A 17,100-nucleotide genomic window follows, 5' to 3' on the forward strand; every position below is an offset into this window, starting at 1 on the left:
AAAATGGCGACAGGAGCCGAGAAAGCGTATGTCGTGCTTGAAACGCACTCACATCAGTCAGTCATAACAGTGCAACGACACTTCTGGACGAAGTTCAACAAAGATCCACCAACTGCTAACTCCATTCAGCGATGGTATGCGCAGTTTAAAGCTTCTGGATGCCTCTGTAAGGGGAAATCAACGGGTCGGCCTGCAGTGAGCGAAGAAACGGTTGAACGCGTGCGGGCAAGTTTCATGCGTAGCCCGCGGAAGTCGACGAATAAAGCAAGCAGGGAGCTAAACGTACCACAGCCGACAGTTTGGAAAATCTTACGAAAAAGGCTAGAGCAGAAGCACTTCTTAAACAGGAGATTGGAAAACCGATGGATCGGTCGTGGTTGAGATCATGATCAACAATTCATGTCATGGCCTCCACGCTCTCCCGACTTAACCCCATGCGATTTCTTTCTGTGGGGTTATGTGAAAGATTCAGTGTTTAAACCTCCTCTACCAAGAAATGTGCCAGAACTGCGAGCTCGCATCAACGATGCTTTCGAACTCATTGATGGAGACATGCTGCACCGAGTGTGGGAGAAACTTGATTAGGCACATATCGAACATTTGTGAATGCCTAAAAAAACTTTTTGAGTTCTTGTATGTGTGTGCAAAGCATTGTGAAAATATCTTAAATAATAAAGTTATTGTAGAGCTGTGAAATCGCTTCAATCATTTGTAATAACCCTGTACTTAATTTGTATTTACTTCGTTGGATAATGTATGAAAATGCAGTGGTCGAAACTCGGGGCGGACAAAAAAGCTCGTCTTCCACCTTTCTTTTTTACTTTATTTACTGACGCAGAGGTTTTGGCGCCAGTATTTATCTTTGTGCCTGCAAAGCATGCCTGTGTAGCACTACATATATTCGACGGCAGAAGTTAGTTGTGGCGGCATCTACCAACATTTTTCAGAACTTCCGCTTACTTTGCACTCGATTCTAAACCGCAAGCGGTTTTTTGGATTACAAAAACCAGAAAAAAAGTGTGGCTTAGATTCGAGTAAATACGGTAAATAAAAATACTACTGATACATTTTGTTCAACAGTGAGTTGGTATTGGTAAAAGAGGTTACACATAATGTTATAATTTAATTCAGCTTATTAATAATAGTGATCCTCCTCACTTCAGTTGTGGCAGTAACCATTAAAATTGTCTGGATTTAAAATATTCAGATTTTTGTGTAACTCGTCCTGTCTAAAGTGTATACCGTTTTCAGGTTTACTGTAAAAGATGGAAAATTTGAACTAAAGGATATGGCTATCAGTCACCTGGTGGAACACCCAACACAGATGCGACCTCCAAGTAAGTGAAATGTTTTATAAGATATTGGGAGTTAATGTATAATGTGTTTTAGATTAAAATTAGCACATCAATGCTTTTTGATGTAAGCGAGCTTCAATGCTTAAAAACAGTGAATTTTGACAGCAAATCTAATGAAAAATAAAATATGTATGCTGTTTCATGTAATGTTTATTATGGACACTCAATAAATGGAGATAGTAACATCACTCCAACCTCCAGCCTCTGTTTTCGTAGGCATGCAAGGGAACCAAAATGTTTTTCCCCAAGCTAATGGCATACTGATGTCTGAATTGATTTGTAAATCTTTGTGTGATAGCAAGTTACTAGAATTCTTAAACCTGTGTCAGATCCTTCTGTGCCACTTCAGCTATTATTGCTGCTGCCATTATCATGAACTCGGAAAATTCATTTCACTTCCCCCATGAACCATGGACCTTGCCGTTGGTGGGGAGGCTTGCGTGCCTCAGCGATACAGATGGCCGTACCGTAGGTGCAACCACAACGGAGGGGTATCTGTTGAGAGGCCAGACAAACATGTGGTTCCTGAAGAGGGGCAGCAGCCTTTTCAGTAGTTGCAGGGGCAACAGTCTGGATGATTGACTGATCTGGCCTTGTAACATTAACCAAAACGGCCTTGCTGTGCTGGTACTGCGAACGGCTGAAAGCAAGGGGAAACTACAGCCGTAATTTTTCCCGAGGACATGCAGCTTTACTGTATGATTAAATGATGATGGCGTCCTCTTGGGTAAAATATTCCGGAGGTAAAATAGTCCCCCATTCGGATCTCCGGGCGGGGACTACTCAAGAGGACGTCGTTATCAGGAGAAAGAAAACTGGCATTCTACGGATCGGAGCGTGGAATGTCAGATCCCTTAATCGGGCAGGTAGGTTAGAAAATTTAAAAAGGGAAATGGATAGGTTAAAGTTAGATAGAGTGGGAATTAGTGAAGTTCGGTGGCAGGAGGAACAAGACTTTTGGTCAGGTGATTACAGGGTTATAAATACAAAATCAAATAGGGGTAATGCAGGAGTAGGTTTAATAATGAATAAAAAAATAGGAGTGCGGGTTAGCTACTACAAACAGCATAGTGAACGCATTATTGTGGCCAAGATAGACACAAAGCCCATGCCTACTACAGTAGTACAAGTTTATATGCCAACTAGCTCTGCAGATGATGAAGAAATTGATGAAATCTATGACGAGATAAAAGAAATTATTCAGGTAGTGAAGGGAGACGAAAATTTAATAGTCATGGGTGACTGGAATTCGTCAGTAGGAAAAGGGAGAGAAGGAAACATAGTAGGTGAATATGGATTGGGGGGAAGAAATGAAAGAGGAAGCCACCTTGTAGAATTTTGCACAGAGCATAACTTAATCATAGCTAACACTTGGTTCAACAATCATAAAAGAAGGTTGTATACCTGGAAGAATCCTGGAGATACTAATAGGTATCAGATAGATTATATAATGGTAAGACAGAGATTTAGGAACCAGGTTTTAAACTGTAAGACATTTCCGGGGGCAGATGTGGATTCTGACCACAATCTATTGGTTATGAACTGCAGATTGAAACTGAAGAAACTGCAAAAAGGTGGGAATTTAAGGAGATGGGACCTGGATAAACTGAAAGAACCAGAGGTTGTAGAGAGTTTCAGGGAGAGCATAAGGGAACAATTGACAGGAATGGGGGAAAGAAATACAGTAGGAGAAGAATGGGTAACTCTGAGGGATGAAGTAGTGAAGGCAGCAGAGGATCAAGTAGGTAAAAAGACGAGGGCTAATAGAAATCCTTGGGTAACAGAAGAAATATTGAATTTAATTGATGAAAGGAGAAAATATAAAAATGCAGTAAATGAAGCAGGCAAAAGGGAATACAAACGTCTCAAAAATGAGATCGACAGAAAGTGCAAAATGGCTAAGCAGGGATGGCTAGAGGACAAATGTAAGGATGTAGAGGCTTGTCTCACTAGGGGTAAGATAGATACTGCCTACAGGAAAATTAAAGAGACCTTTGGAGAGAAGAAAACCACTTGTATGAATATCAAGAGCTCAGATGGAAACCCAGTTCTAAGCAAAGAAGGGAAGGCAGAAAGGTGGAAGGAGTATATAGAGGGTTTATACAAGGGCGATGTACTTGAGGACAATATTATGGAAATGGAAGAGGATGTAGATGAAGATGAAATGGGAGATAAGATACTGCGTGAAGAGTTTGACAGAGCACTGAAAGACCTGAGTCGAAACAAGGCCCCGGGAGTAGACAACATTCCATTAGAACTACTGATGGCCTTGGGAGAGCCAGTCATGACAAAACTCTACCATCTGGTGAGCAAGATGAATGAGACAGGCGAAATACCCACAGACTTCAAGAAGAATATAATAATTCTAATCCCAAAGAAAGCAGGTGTTGACAGATGTGAAAATTACCGAACTATCAGTTTAATAAGTCACAGCTGCAAAATACTAACGCGAATTCTTTACAGACGAATGGAAAAACTGGTAGAAGCGGACCTCGGGGAAGATCAGTTTGGATTCCGTAGAAATGTTGGAACACGTGAGGCAATACTAACCTTACGACTTATCTTAGAAGAAAGATTAAGAAAAGGCAAACCTACGTTTCTAGCATTGTAGACTTAGAGAAAGCTTTTGACAACGTTAACTGGAATACTCTCTTTCAAATTCTGAAGGTGGCAGGGGTAAAATACAGGGAGCAAAAGCCTATTTACAATTTGTACGGAAACCAGATGGCAGTTATAAGAGTCGAGGGGCATGAAAGGGAAGCTGTGGTTGGGAAGGGAGTGAGACAGGGTTGTAGCCTATCCCCGATGTTATTGAATCTGTATATTGAGCAAGCAGTAAAGGAAACAAAAGAAAAATTCGGAGTAGGTATTAAAATTCATGGAGAAGAAGTAAAAACTTTGAGGTTCGCCGATGACATTGTAATTCTGTCAGAGACAGCAAAGGACCTGGAAGAGCAGTTGAACGGAATGGACAGTGTCTTGAAAGGAGGATATAAGATGAACATCAACAAAAGCAAAACGAGGATAATGGAATGTAGTCAAATTAAATCGGGTGATGCTGAGGGGATTAGATTAGGAAATGAGACACTTAAAGTAGTAAAGGAGTTTTGCTATTTAGGAAGTAAAATAACTGATGATGGTCGAAGTAGAGAGGATATAAAATGTAGACTGGCAATGGCAAGGAAATCGTTTCTGAAGAAGAGAAATTTGTTAACATCGAGTATAGATTTAAGTGTTAGGAAGTCGTTTCTGAAAGTATTTGTATGGAGTGTAGCCATGTATGGAAGTGAAACATGGACGATAACCAGTTTGGACAAGAAGAGAATAGAAGCTTTCGAAATGTGGTGCTACAGAAGAATGCTGAAGATAAGGTGGGTAGATCACGTAACTAATGAGAAGGTATTGAATAGGATTGAGAAGAAGAGAAGTTTGTGGCACAACTTGACCAGAAGAAGGGATCGGTTGGTAGGACATGTTTTGAGGCATCAAGGGATCACAAATTTAGCATTGGAGGGCAGTGTGGAGGGTAAAAATCATAGAGGGAGACCAAGAGATCAATACACTAAGCAGATTCAGAAGGATGTAGGTTGCAGTAGGTACTGGGAGATGAAGAAGCTTGCACAGGATAGAGTATCATGGAGAGCTGCATCAAACCAGTCAGAGAGACAGAATGGCTGGTCATTACTTATATGAGGGTTGACTGAAAAGTAATGCCTCCACCTTCGTAAATCTTCAGTAGGTGGCAGCATTGGTATGCGGCAGGTACAGGCCTGTACCGTAGCCTCTTCTTTACAGCTCCAGTTGGCAGGAAGCCTTAGCATTGAATGGTTGTGTTGTTACAGTATAAAGTATAGAACCTTGCGCAGACAGTAGGTCAGTGGTATTTAAACAATGTGCAGTCATTGAATTCTTGACAGCAGAAGGTGTCACCCCAAAGGAGATTCAGCAGAGAATGAAAGCAGTTTATGGTGATTGTGTAAATGTGAGTACTGTGCATCATTGGGCAAGTAAGTTTAAAGATGTTGAGGCGGGAACATTTGACCTGCTTGACAAACAAAGAGTTGGACGTCCTGTGACAGCAATCACTTAATTTCACAAGTAAAATGGCGACAGATTGATTCAGGACTATCATCATATTGTTACATCACAATGCTGCGAACTCTGAAACGATGGCTAACGAGGGTCCAAAAGGCCAATGCCAAACCACGCACTTCATGTGCCACCGTAGCAGAACTTCAGAGACTGAATCTCTCCAGATTTAGCACCATTTATCTGTTCCCGATAATGAAAAATGATCTACGGGGACATCATTATGCTTTTAATGAAGATGTCGAGAGAACTGTGAGACTGTGGTTGTGGAAACAAGGTGTTGACTTCGTCCGTGATGGCTTCAGAAAACTTGTTTATCATTGGCAGAAATGTATCCAATTGGATGGTGATGTGGAAAAGTGAATATTAGTAATTAAAGATCACATACTGAGGATTATTTCTGCATTTGATTTACTAAAATATTCCCAGCCAAGCCCAATTAACGAAGGTGGAGGCATTACTTTTCATTTAACCCCCGTATTTCAGAGGCAGAATTACAGTATTGCTGATAGATATGTTTAAAAGTCAAAACACTAATCCTAGCTTCTGGAACTATTAGTTTCAACCTTAGAGACAGGTTAGGGGAGGTTAGAAAGGAGTGATGGGTAGTCGGATCTCAGGATAAGAGGGACCCTCCTGTCACGAAGTTGCGGTGAAACATAGATGCCGTGATGAGCATATCTTATTCTGTGGCAGGGCCATCTGTAAAAGTAGTCACATCATATTCTGTTCTGCTGTAATTTCTGCACAGCAGATTATGAGGCCATGGTCACTACCAAACTGTGGCCAAGTGCAGAGTTTGCCACGTTTGACAGAACCCACTGCTGAGTAAAGTGTGCTCAATTTCAATGGCTGTTTCACAACCTGTGCTGCTTGGAACCTTCTCTACAACACCACCATTTCTGAATTAAATAAATGGGAGTTGTCCTTACAACACATCCTTCAGTGCTGTATCTCTCCTGACCTCAGTCTTTGCCAGCCCCTGCCCCACATCCACCTCCACCCTTGCCCCCTTACCATAACTTCACTCATCCTGCACCCACATCCTCGTCTCCACAGGTTCCCTTCTCCTCTGTTCTATCTGAACCTCCCAGTTCATTGCTTCACATCATTGTACACTCTGTCTGTGGTCTGGGTGAGTGGGCTGGGTGCACAGGCACTCGTGCCCTCTGAGTATGTGCCTTATTCTAGCTCTGAAGAGAATTTGCCCAGAAGCTATCAAAGTTCTCTATCTTGGTTATGTGACTGTTGAAGGCTTGGCATCTCAGCTATTCAGTGAGTCGTCTTTACTCTTTAAACTACTTATATTCTACCAAGGACTCTCCATTACAAAAAATATTTTATGTTAACTACACTGTGTGAATTTCATGTAAATCATGTAACTCTCTTCTCATTTTTATCTCTGTCCTTTTACCGAGAATAATTTGCTCCCGCGTGGTTGTCACAAACCAAGAAGAATAAACATAAAATAGTATTTGGTGGCAGAAAGATATTTTATCGCAAGAACATTAAATAATTGTTTCTCTCCATTTGGCAAACAGTTGTTTATTTTTATTATGTTTCTTTTTCTGTAACTTGTGACTATTTAGTAAGATTTTCTTACCCAACCTTTCAGTCACCTTTGCATATTACCTAGTTAACTGATTCTCATGTCACTCAGATGGTAAAAGATATTCTACTTTTTACGCAGCGGATCCTTTAAAACCCGTGTACATGCCTGTGTTCCTTACAAAAAAAGAAAGGAAAAAGCTTCGTAGACAAAACAGAAGAGAAGCGTGGAAGGAAGAGCAGGAGAAGATCAGATTGGGCTTGGAGCCACCACCTGAACCAAAGGTAGTATAATTGGACATACAAATCGATGTGTTTAATGACACAATGTGTTTAATGACATCAACTTATAATGGTTTTCCAGCTGTAAAAAAAAATTACTGTTGTTTTTATAACAGGACTAAAATTACATGTAACGTTTACAGTTTATAGTTATTAAATTTAATCAATAAAATAAACAGCATGAATATCAACTCAGATTAAGGTTTTGCCACTGATTTTTTAATAATCAAACTGTTGTATTTGTTTAGCATCTGTAAATCTTCAGAGTTGTCATGTTGACATTTTCGAAGATTGACATACTTAAAAAATAAGTTTCCATGTCTTAACAAGTCACCTGCTGGTAATGGGAGTGCAGCCATGTTCTTTTATTGAACCAGACTCATGGTTAAAATAAGGAAAAGAAGAATACACTAAATGACACTAAATGTACTGTTCGCTATCATGAATATAAGGTGTATGATTTATGTCAAAGAAAAGATAACTGTTGCCCCCATGTGTGTCCGCTTGTGTTCGCTCGTGTGTGTCTATGTTCTAACCAGCCTGATAATGCTGGGCACTTTAATCTAAATCTGTATGAAACGGTTTTATTGATGTTTAAAATTGTATTTTCCATTTTCTACTTTAAACCTTTAAACTATTGATAGTTTTGCCACAGAAACCATATCTTAAAAATACTTCAATAAAGAGAAGTCTATTGGTGCGCAATGAACAAGCAAGTTAATCAACAGAACTTTGCCAACCAACCCATATCTTCAGAATATCTGCATTAATACAGATAATTAAATCATTGTGATTATTGGGAGATGCTCTAACTTTTTGTAAACAGGTCTCTACTTCTCCAGACATTTTACCAGTGAAGTTTTTGTCAAGAAATGAAGCCTGAAGATGACAGTTACTGGTGTACCCTTCGTAACTTAACATTAATTTTGCAGCAGCATGCAATTTTGGTGGGACTCTGCAGTTGTGTCTGTAAATTGTATCACTCAACTCAAATGTCTTGTCAGTCAATTTAATATAAGAATGTTGCATTTTCCACACAACGTTCCAGCTAACACTTTCATTGACAGTTGGACTAAATTTGCAATATATCTTTTACAGTGACCTACTTTAAAATCGGACAAGCACTTGACTTTGAAATTTCCGGCTCATTAACCATTTGCTGTGTAGACTTCTTTTGGAATTGGAGGAGGATGCTGAGTAGTTGCCATTTTCGTACAACACAGGCCTTCCAGCAGGTTATTCATGGATGTCTTGAATACTTCTAGTTACTTGAGACTTTTCTCATGCATGAGAAGTTATGTATTCTTTTGTTAGAATTTTGTTTCATTCTATTCTAAACTGTGTTTTCACTTAAGTGGTACTTCATATTTCCATTAAAACTGCAGTACAATTATCCTTTTCCTCAGAGATTGGCAATAGTTGTGCCAATATTTCAAGTTAGTTATGCCTGTAAAAACAAGTAACCCTCAGCCAAATTATAGACAATCAAAGTAATATTTTTTTTTTTCTCAAACTGTCATATACCATAATCTTAATCAGTGTCCCTTGCTGTTTTCTTGTACTGGCTTTATTACATTGATATTCCTGGAACGATAACCCGTGGAAAAAGAATAGATCTGCACAAATGCCCAAACAACAGAGACTGATGATATTGATTGGCAAAGTAGTTCTGTAAAGCTTAGAAATATGAACAGTTGACATTTTGCTATGACTACCCACTTAAGTATTAGACCAATGTTGCTCCTGTGCTATTGAGAAATAATTAGCAGTATATGATCATAACCTGTTATGCAGGTTTTTCCATGTGCAGTCTTGTGCATTAGTGGGTAATTTCCTGTAGCACAGTCACACCTTTTACCTCGCTCTCGCAAAACAATTCTTCATTGATTTTAGTATATGAACCAAAACTAAAATGGATTAGGATCAAATAGAAGAGAACAAAATTTTATTTTCACATATTTATGTGTCGTGTTTTGTGAGAAAGACTGTAAAACATGATGTTGTGCAGAGAGGAACACCACATTCTGAACACCAGTAAGATGTCTCTTTCAAAAAATTTCTTCTCAGGCAATCTCCACACATCCTTGTCAGGCTTTCCTCTTTTGTGGTTGACAAAAATTCTGGAAAATGCCTTGCTATGAGGTGAATCACTTTTAATGTTTGAGGAATGTGTCCGGTTGATGAACTTTGTGGAGAGGGGTACAGCAAACTGTTTTCCAGAACTAATCATGAGTCATTATAGCAACTATGACTACAAAAGTTTAATGAATCAGTCAAGAAGACTAGGAGAGTGTTTCTGCTAGATAGAGCAGATAAGCAGTTACTAGCATCTTACTTAGACATTGAGCTGGCAACACTTAGTTCCAGACCGAGCGAGGTGGTGCAGTGGTTAGCACACTGGACTCGCATTCGGGAGGACGACGGTTCAATCCCGCGTCCGGCCATCCTGATTTAGGTTTTCCGTGATTTCCCTAAATCGCTCCAGGCAAATGCCGGGATGGTTCCTCTGAAAGGGCACGGCCAACTTCCTTCCCTAATCCGATGAGACCGATGACCTCGCTGTTTGGTCTCTTGCCCCAAAACCAACCAACCAACTTAGTTCCAGTAATGTCATTCTGCCCCGTCACCCTGTAAGTGTTTGCTTCAGGGTACACAGAGAACATTTAGCATTGATTTTCATGTTAGTTTACGTATGGTGAAGTTACTTAACCACTGCAAGAAGAATTATGGGCGAAGTTTAAGCAGATTGTAAATTATGTTCTGGAGAGTTGTGTGCCTAGTAAGTGGATTAAAGGATGGGAAAAATCCACAATGCTTTGGAGGACACTGAGGAGGCAGAGGCTGTTGTGCTCTCAGTTCAGGAACTCACAAATGACAAGTGAAGGTTGTTAAGAGATTCGGACATCTGTGAAAAGATCTATGCACAAACACCACCTCCTACCACCATTACATCTTAACAAAAGACCTGGCAGAGAATCTGAGGAAATTCTGGTCTTATGTAAAACCATTAAGTGGGTCTAAGGCTCCCATTCAGTCCCTTGTTGATCAGTCTTGTATGGCAGTTGAAGATAGCAAAACAAAAACCGAAGTTTTAAATTTCACATTCAAGAAACTGTTCATACAGGAGAATCATACAGACATACTGTCATTTGACCATCGGACAGACTCCTATTTGGATGACATAGTAATAAGCATCCCTGGTGTAGAGAAACAACTGAAAGATTTGAAAGTAAGTAAATCACCAGATCAAGGTGGAATCCCAGTTCGATTTTACAAAGAATACTGTAAGGCATTGGCTCCTTACGTAGCTTGCTTTTATTATGAATCTCTCGCCCAGCACAGATTCACAAGTGATTGGATAAAGGCACAGGTCACTCCAGTATATAAGAAGTGTAAAAAAACGGATCCACAAAATTACGGACCAACATCCCTAACTTGGACATAATCTCAGATCAAATATAATAAACTTCCTTGAGACTGAGGAGCTTATGTCCACAGTTCAGCAGTGCTTTAGAAAGCATCGCTCGTGCAAAACTCAGATTGCCCTTTTCTCATATGATACACTGAAACCTATGGCTGAAGGGCAACAGGCAGATTGCACATATTTAGTTTTTCGGAAAGCATTTGACATGTTGGCCCATTGCAGGCTGTTGACGAAGGTACGAGCATATGGAATAAGTTCACATATATGTCAGTGGCTCAAAGACTTCTTAAATAATAGAACCCAGTATGTTGTCCTCGATGGTGAGTGTTCGTCAGAGACAAGGGTATCGTCAGGAGTGCCCCAGGGAAGTGTGTTAGAACTGCTGTTCTCTATCTACATAAATGATTTGGAAGGCAGGCGATTGTTTGCTGATGGTGTACAGTAAGGTGTCGAAGTTGAGTGTCTATAGGAAATGTACAAGATGACTTAGACAAAATTTCCAGTTAGCCCTAAATGTGGAAAAATGTAAGTTACTACGAATCAGTAGGAAGAGCAAGCCTGTAATGTTTAATATTAGTATTGTTAGTGTCCTGCTTGACACAGTCAAGTCATTTAACTATCTGGGTGTAACATTGCAAAGTGATGTGAGATGGAACAAGGATGTGAGAACTGGTAGGGAATGCAAATGGTCGACTTCAGTTTATTGGGAGAATTTTCGGAAAGTGTGATTCACCACTAAAGGAAACCGAACATAGGATGCTGGTGTGACCTATTCTTGATTACTACTCGAGTGTTTGGGATCCGTGCCAGGTCAGATTGAAGGAAGACATCGAAGCAGTTCAGAGGTGGACTTCTAAATTTGTAACCAGTAGGTTCGAACAACACGTAAGTGTTACTGATATGCTTTGGGAACTCGAATGGGAATCCCTGGAGGGTAGGTGATTTTCTTTTCGAGAAACACTCTTGAGAAAATTTAAAGAACCAGCATTGAAGCTGACTGCCGAACAATTCTATTGCTTCCAACATGCATTGCTCGCAAGGACCACAAAAATATGAGAAATTGGGGCTCATACGAAAACAGTCGTTTTTCCCTCGCCTATTTGCGAGTGGAATAGGAAAAGAAATGAGTAGTAGTGGTACAGGGTACCCTCTGCTCTGTACTTTATGGTGGCTTGTTGGAGTATCTATTTAGATGTATACATAGATGGGTTGAGTCCCAGTTGCTGTTTTTCACTACCATGGATTTTCTAAAGAATATATGCATTGAAGCATACATACGTCATCCAGTAAATGATGAAAAAGATTCTGATAATATTTTTTAGTCTGTTCCTGGCCATTTTATAGCTTTGCAGGTGAGAATTGCTCCTATCCATGCCTTCTATATTTGTACTGTAATCCATGATAACACTTGGCTCTTGTATGATGCCATTCTCTGAATTTACTTCAGGAAATGAATTGTCATGTAACATGCAGACCAAACAGCATCACTCTTGTAGTGTGTCATCACCATCTGCTTGTTACTGTAGGCCATCATATATTCACACTCCTTAGTTTGTGATTTTTATGAAGTCAAGGAACTCCTTTCTATTCTGCCACATGGTGCCATCAACATTGGCATTCTTACTTACTAGTTTGTCAATGAAACTTGGTGTAGTGTTCCAGGAGTCAAAGTAAATACAATAACTCTTTCCAAACAAATCACCAGCAAGCTCTAAAACAATGCAAGAAATTATTTTCTGTTTAGGTTGCTGCCTGCCATAATATGTGTCCTTACCAGTACAAACAATGAAGTCCTGTGTATATCCTGAACAGTTTTCACATAGTTTATGAAACTTGATAGCAAATATGCTACACTTTCAAGGAGTAAATTGCCTCCATTCAATACATCTTTTCCACTGCAGCAGAGGTTCATCAACATGTAAACTGATTTGAATCTGCATTGCTGATGTTCCATAACTGTCTGAAATTTGAATAGTTTTCTGCTCACAGCACCTAAGAGATCATATGATGTATTGTCTGCAAAGTGGAGAAATTTTACCAAGAGAGGAAACTTTTTTTCATGATTTATTTTCCTAAAGAATGGTGTGCTGGCTTGCACAAAATTCATTGAAGATTAAACATCCCTTGGATGTTGGTGATCTTTCTTTTCGTGCTTGCGGAGAAAAATTGGAGAGATATTCCATCTTACGCAAGACACCATTTGCTTGGTTTTTCTTTACGCAATCATGCTTCAGCGTTTTCTGTGCTATCTTCAACAGTTTTTCTTCTATTATTTATTTATTTGTTGCTCACCCTTACATGAAGTTAACCAGTTATTTTGTGCTTGTACCTTTATAACTACTATACATTTTACAGCCCATCGTGATTTTTGATTGTGTGGCATTATTTCCTGATATTTTCAATGTTTTAGGACACTTACTTCAATTGTTAATAGAAATTTTGGTAGTTACACATGCATTTTTATTTATTTTATCACACAAACACAAGATTTCAGTAATTGTATAGTGTGTTATAACAAATCTTTGAAGAAAGTCTTCACTTCATCGTATGTTGTGTCTTGCCAGGAACAAAAGGTAGACCTTGCTGCTAAATTGGGATGAAAAGCTATGTATTGATATACACATAAAATTGTTGGGTCAGTTGTTGTTTTGCACTTCATTCTGTAAAATAATGATACATTTATGGCACTCTTACCAGGAAACAGAAAGTACTGGTGAGCTGAACTAACATGCACAAAAGCATTTTGTGGCATCTGTTGCAATATTGCATGATCATAAGATGACATTGAATCCAAATCACTCTCCGTTTTCTTCACCCTCTGTCTCTTATCGACTATCAAAGCTGTTACCAAAGTAGTCATCGCTGTCTAAAAGCAACTATTATATCTCTGGGTCCAATAAATGGCTCCTTTTTGCCATTGCTGAAGGTCATCATCTTGTAAAAATAAAACTAACAACACAAAAAGCATGGTTTTTGTCACTTGACTCAAGAAGTGTGCTGGTAAAAACATTGCAACTAGCCGAGAAAACATTATTTTGTCTGACGAGTGGCAGCATAGTGGAGGAAACATCAGCTAATTGCATTACAATACCTGCCAGCCTGAAGCTCATCATTCCTATTAGCTACAGCTATAGAATGCTGCAGACGAATATATCTGTCGAACTCACTGAAAATGAGCAGGCCATGGATGATATAGTTGTTACGTCCAGTTAAAAGGTTATGGTGAAAATATATGTAAGTATGAAAATACTTCTTCGTCTTAGAACGATTTGTTTGATATTTCTGTTTAGAACTATAGTTACAAAAATATTACTTCATGTGCATGTGTTTCAAGTGTTACTCTTTCATGTTTTGCTTGAATGGCTCAAAACTGCCAAATTACTTTTGTTTGATTTATTTTTAATTTTATACTTTTCCTTTCCTGCAGCTGAGAATATCAAATCTCATGCGCGTATTGGGAACAGAAGCAGTTCAGGACCCCACAAAAATTGAAGCTCATGTCCGAGAACAAATGGCAAAAAGACAGAAAGCTCACCAAGAAGCAAATGCTGCCAGACAGTTAACAGCAGAACAAAAAAGAGAAAAGAAAGTACGGAAACTGAAGGAAGACACAACTCTTGGTGTCTTTGTTTCAGTGTATAGGTATGACAAGTTTTATTATAGGTTTAAAATACTGTTAATGTTTCTTGTTTCTGAGTGCACCCCCAAAGATATGAACTATTTTGTAAATTTCACGTAGGTACTGTGATTACTCTATCCTCGGTAATGTTTGGTGTTTCTTAAAATACTTGAAAAGATAGGCCAAAAACTCTTTCTGATTGCATAAGGCCATGCCAGTTTTGATATCATTTGTATTCAATATTATTTATGCTTGTCATAGCCAGTATTCCTTTATATTTAGATCATTATTTACTGTGTCAGACTAGCTATTTATAAAGTGGTCATTATGTTTTTGCTGGAATAACAATGTATATGTAATATGCTGTTTAGAGTCAGGTTTCAGTAAATATTGTGTGGTGGGTTTCTAAACAAAGAACTAGCTGAATAAACTCGGTACAACTGGGTATCAAACACCACAGCTCAGGAACTGTATTCTTGGTATTTGCCGAAGTCTGAAATAACTCCACTCTTAACTTTTTATGTTTTTTTTTTCTTATACTAATTAATAATTTACTGAGCATTTATAATGCATTTGTGGCCAGCTATAGCATTTATAATAATGACAAACTGATAATTAATATTATTATTCTTCTAATATTATTATTGTTGTGATATAAGTGATTTAGTAAAAATACAATCTGCAAACTGAAATTAAATGTTTGCTTTGTAAATCTTGAGTTTGTTTCTATTAACTGCTCTCAACCTTGTAAGTTGGGGGAGGAAGAATTACTTAGTTTTTAGCATTATAATTGGAACAACATAAAGTGGGGCTCAGTTAATTTGATTCATTACTGTTCTTTCATTCATTTCCGAGTCCTGTTTATTGGATGTCACCAACTACCTTTCTTGCTTTATATTTACAAGCACCATTTATTCCTCAAAAGGAATTTTATCCTAGAAAAATATAATTTTAGGAATAAAATAATACAAACACATCAGCATTGTTGTTGTTATTTAAAAAATTCAGACATTTGTGATACATAGCATAAAATATGCTATTGAATAGGTTTGATCTTTAAATTTTAGCTGCTGATGTAAACGTATTTGCATATTTGTGTAGATGAGTCTGGTGTTATTCCAATCTCACTGACATGTATGTAATTATCATTTACAATTTTTTATAGTTTGTATTGTTCACCAGTAGCTGATCTCATACTACTTACTGGCCTTTAATAACTTACAGTGACATACTAGCGAAAACAGTCAATTTTTGACAAAATAATTTAATTGAATAGATAAAAAATTCCACTCAGCAAGCGGCGGCAGAACACACACATAAAAGAGGGTTGTAATTAGGCAAGCTTTCAGAGCCAGTTTCTCCTCCTTCAGACAGAAGGGTTGAAGGGGAAGAAAGACAGGTGAAGGAAAAGGACTAGAGAGATCAAGCAAAAGGGGTAGATTTCAGGAAAGTCACCCAGAACCACAGGTCGGGACACTGACCGCACAGGATGAGAATACTCTTTCCTTCTCATCCCATGCAGTAGGTCTTCCCTGAACGGAGGTTCTGGATGATTATCTCAAAATCTACTCCTTTTCCTATACCTCTCCAATTCTTTTCCATCACCACTCTTCCTTCCTCTTCAACCCTTCTGCCTGAAGGAGGAGCCACTGGCTCCAAAAGCTTGCCTAATTACAACCCTCTTGTGTGTGTGTTCTGCTGCCACTTGATGAGTAGATTTTTTTATCTGTCCAATTAAATTAGAATGACATACATACTTTGTTTCATAGATTAGTGTAAAACTTCAAATGGAGAACCTGTAAAAGGAAGCAAATTCTCTTTCTGTGAATGATGCAGTTAATATTTGAAATAAATTATTGTACATGACATTTGTAAAATATAGTAAACTGTACCCTTTCATACCATGTCATTCATTTTTATAACACTCCATCACAAGGAAAAACCTCCACCCCCGGTAGCTGAGTGATCTGCGTGACAGAATGTCAATCCTAAGGGCCCGGGTTCGATTCCTGACCGGGTCGTAGATTTTCTCCACTCAGGGACTGGGTGTTGTGTTGTCCTAATCATCATCATTTCATCTCCATTGACGTGAAAGTCGCTGAAGTGGCGTCAAACCTAAAGACTTGCACCCGGCGAATGGTGTACCCGACGGGAGGCCCTAGTCACACGACATTTACATTTAAAAGGAAAAACAATTAAATCATAGCCATTTAAATCTAATTTAATCTGTTTAAGGGATTTTGTTACTTTTTTGCAACTGTTAATCTCCTACATTATTTTGTTCCAGGGTAAATGAATTATCAAATCCTGCAAAGAAATATAAAGTTGAAACAAATGCAAAACAGTTATTTATGACAGGTTGTGTAGTCCTTTTTAAAGACTGTAATGTTGTAGTTGTGGAAGGTGGTGCTAAACAACAGAAGAAATACAAAAGATTGATGTTGAATAGGATAAAGTGGGAAGAAGATACTGTGAAAGATAGTGAAGGAAATGAGCACCCAAACAAATGTGTGTTAGTGTGGGAGGTAAGTGCAGACAATGAAGTTTGGAAATGTCATTGGCGGATATTCTTACTTATTTGTGAATGACTGTAATACACACAATACGAGCTAAGATCCATTGTTTTTCTCACATTGCACACACACACACACACACACACACACACACACACACACACACACAGTGTTGCATCCAAGTGTTTTTCATGAAACTTAAGTAGTTTTTCTATGTTTACATACATCATGTGCATGTGCACGTGCACAGACATTGTTGTATCCAAGTGT

At 38.6% G+C, this 17,100-nt stretch overlaps 1 protein-coding gene across 2 annotated transcripts in view; it reads left to right on the forward strand.

Annotated features, from left to right (window-relative positions):
- Window positions 1–17,100, forward strand: part of LOC126259980 (U4/U6 small nuclear ribonucleoprotein Prp3) — a 65,270-nt gene that overhangs the window by 35,833 nt on the left and 12,337 nt on the right. For both annotated transcript variants that reach the window (XM_049957113.1, XM_049957112.1), the window contains exons 8-11: window positions 1,252–1,337; window positions 7,135–7,277; window positions 14,126–14,340; window positions 16,605–16,842. In XM_049957113.1, the coding sequence (XP_049813070.1) occupies window positions 1,252–1,337; window positions 7,135–7,277; window positions 14,126–14,340; window positions 16,605–16,842 (682 nt within the window). The remainder of the gene's footprint in view (window positions 1–1,251; window positions 1,338–7,134; window positions 7,278–14,125; window positions 14,341–16,604; window positions 16,843–17,100) is intronic.

This window comes from Schistocerca nitens, chromosome 5 (assembly GCF_023898315.1).
Source record: "Schistocerca nitens isolate TAMUIC-IGC-003100 chromosome 5, iqSchNite1.1, whole genome shotgun sequence".
NCBI lineage: Eukaryota > Metazoa > Arthropoda > Insecta > Orthoptera > Acrididae > Schistocerca > Schistocerca nitens.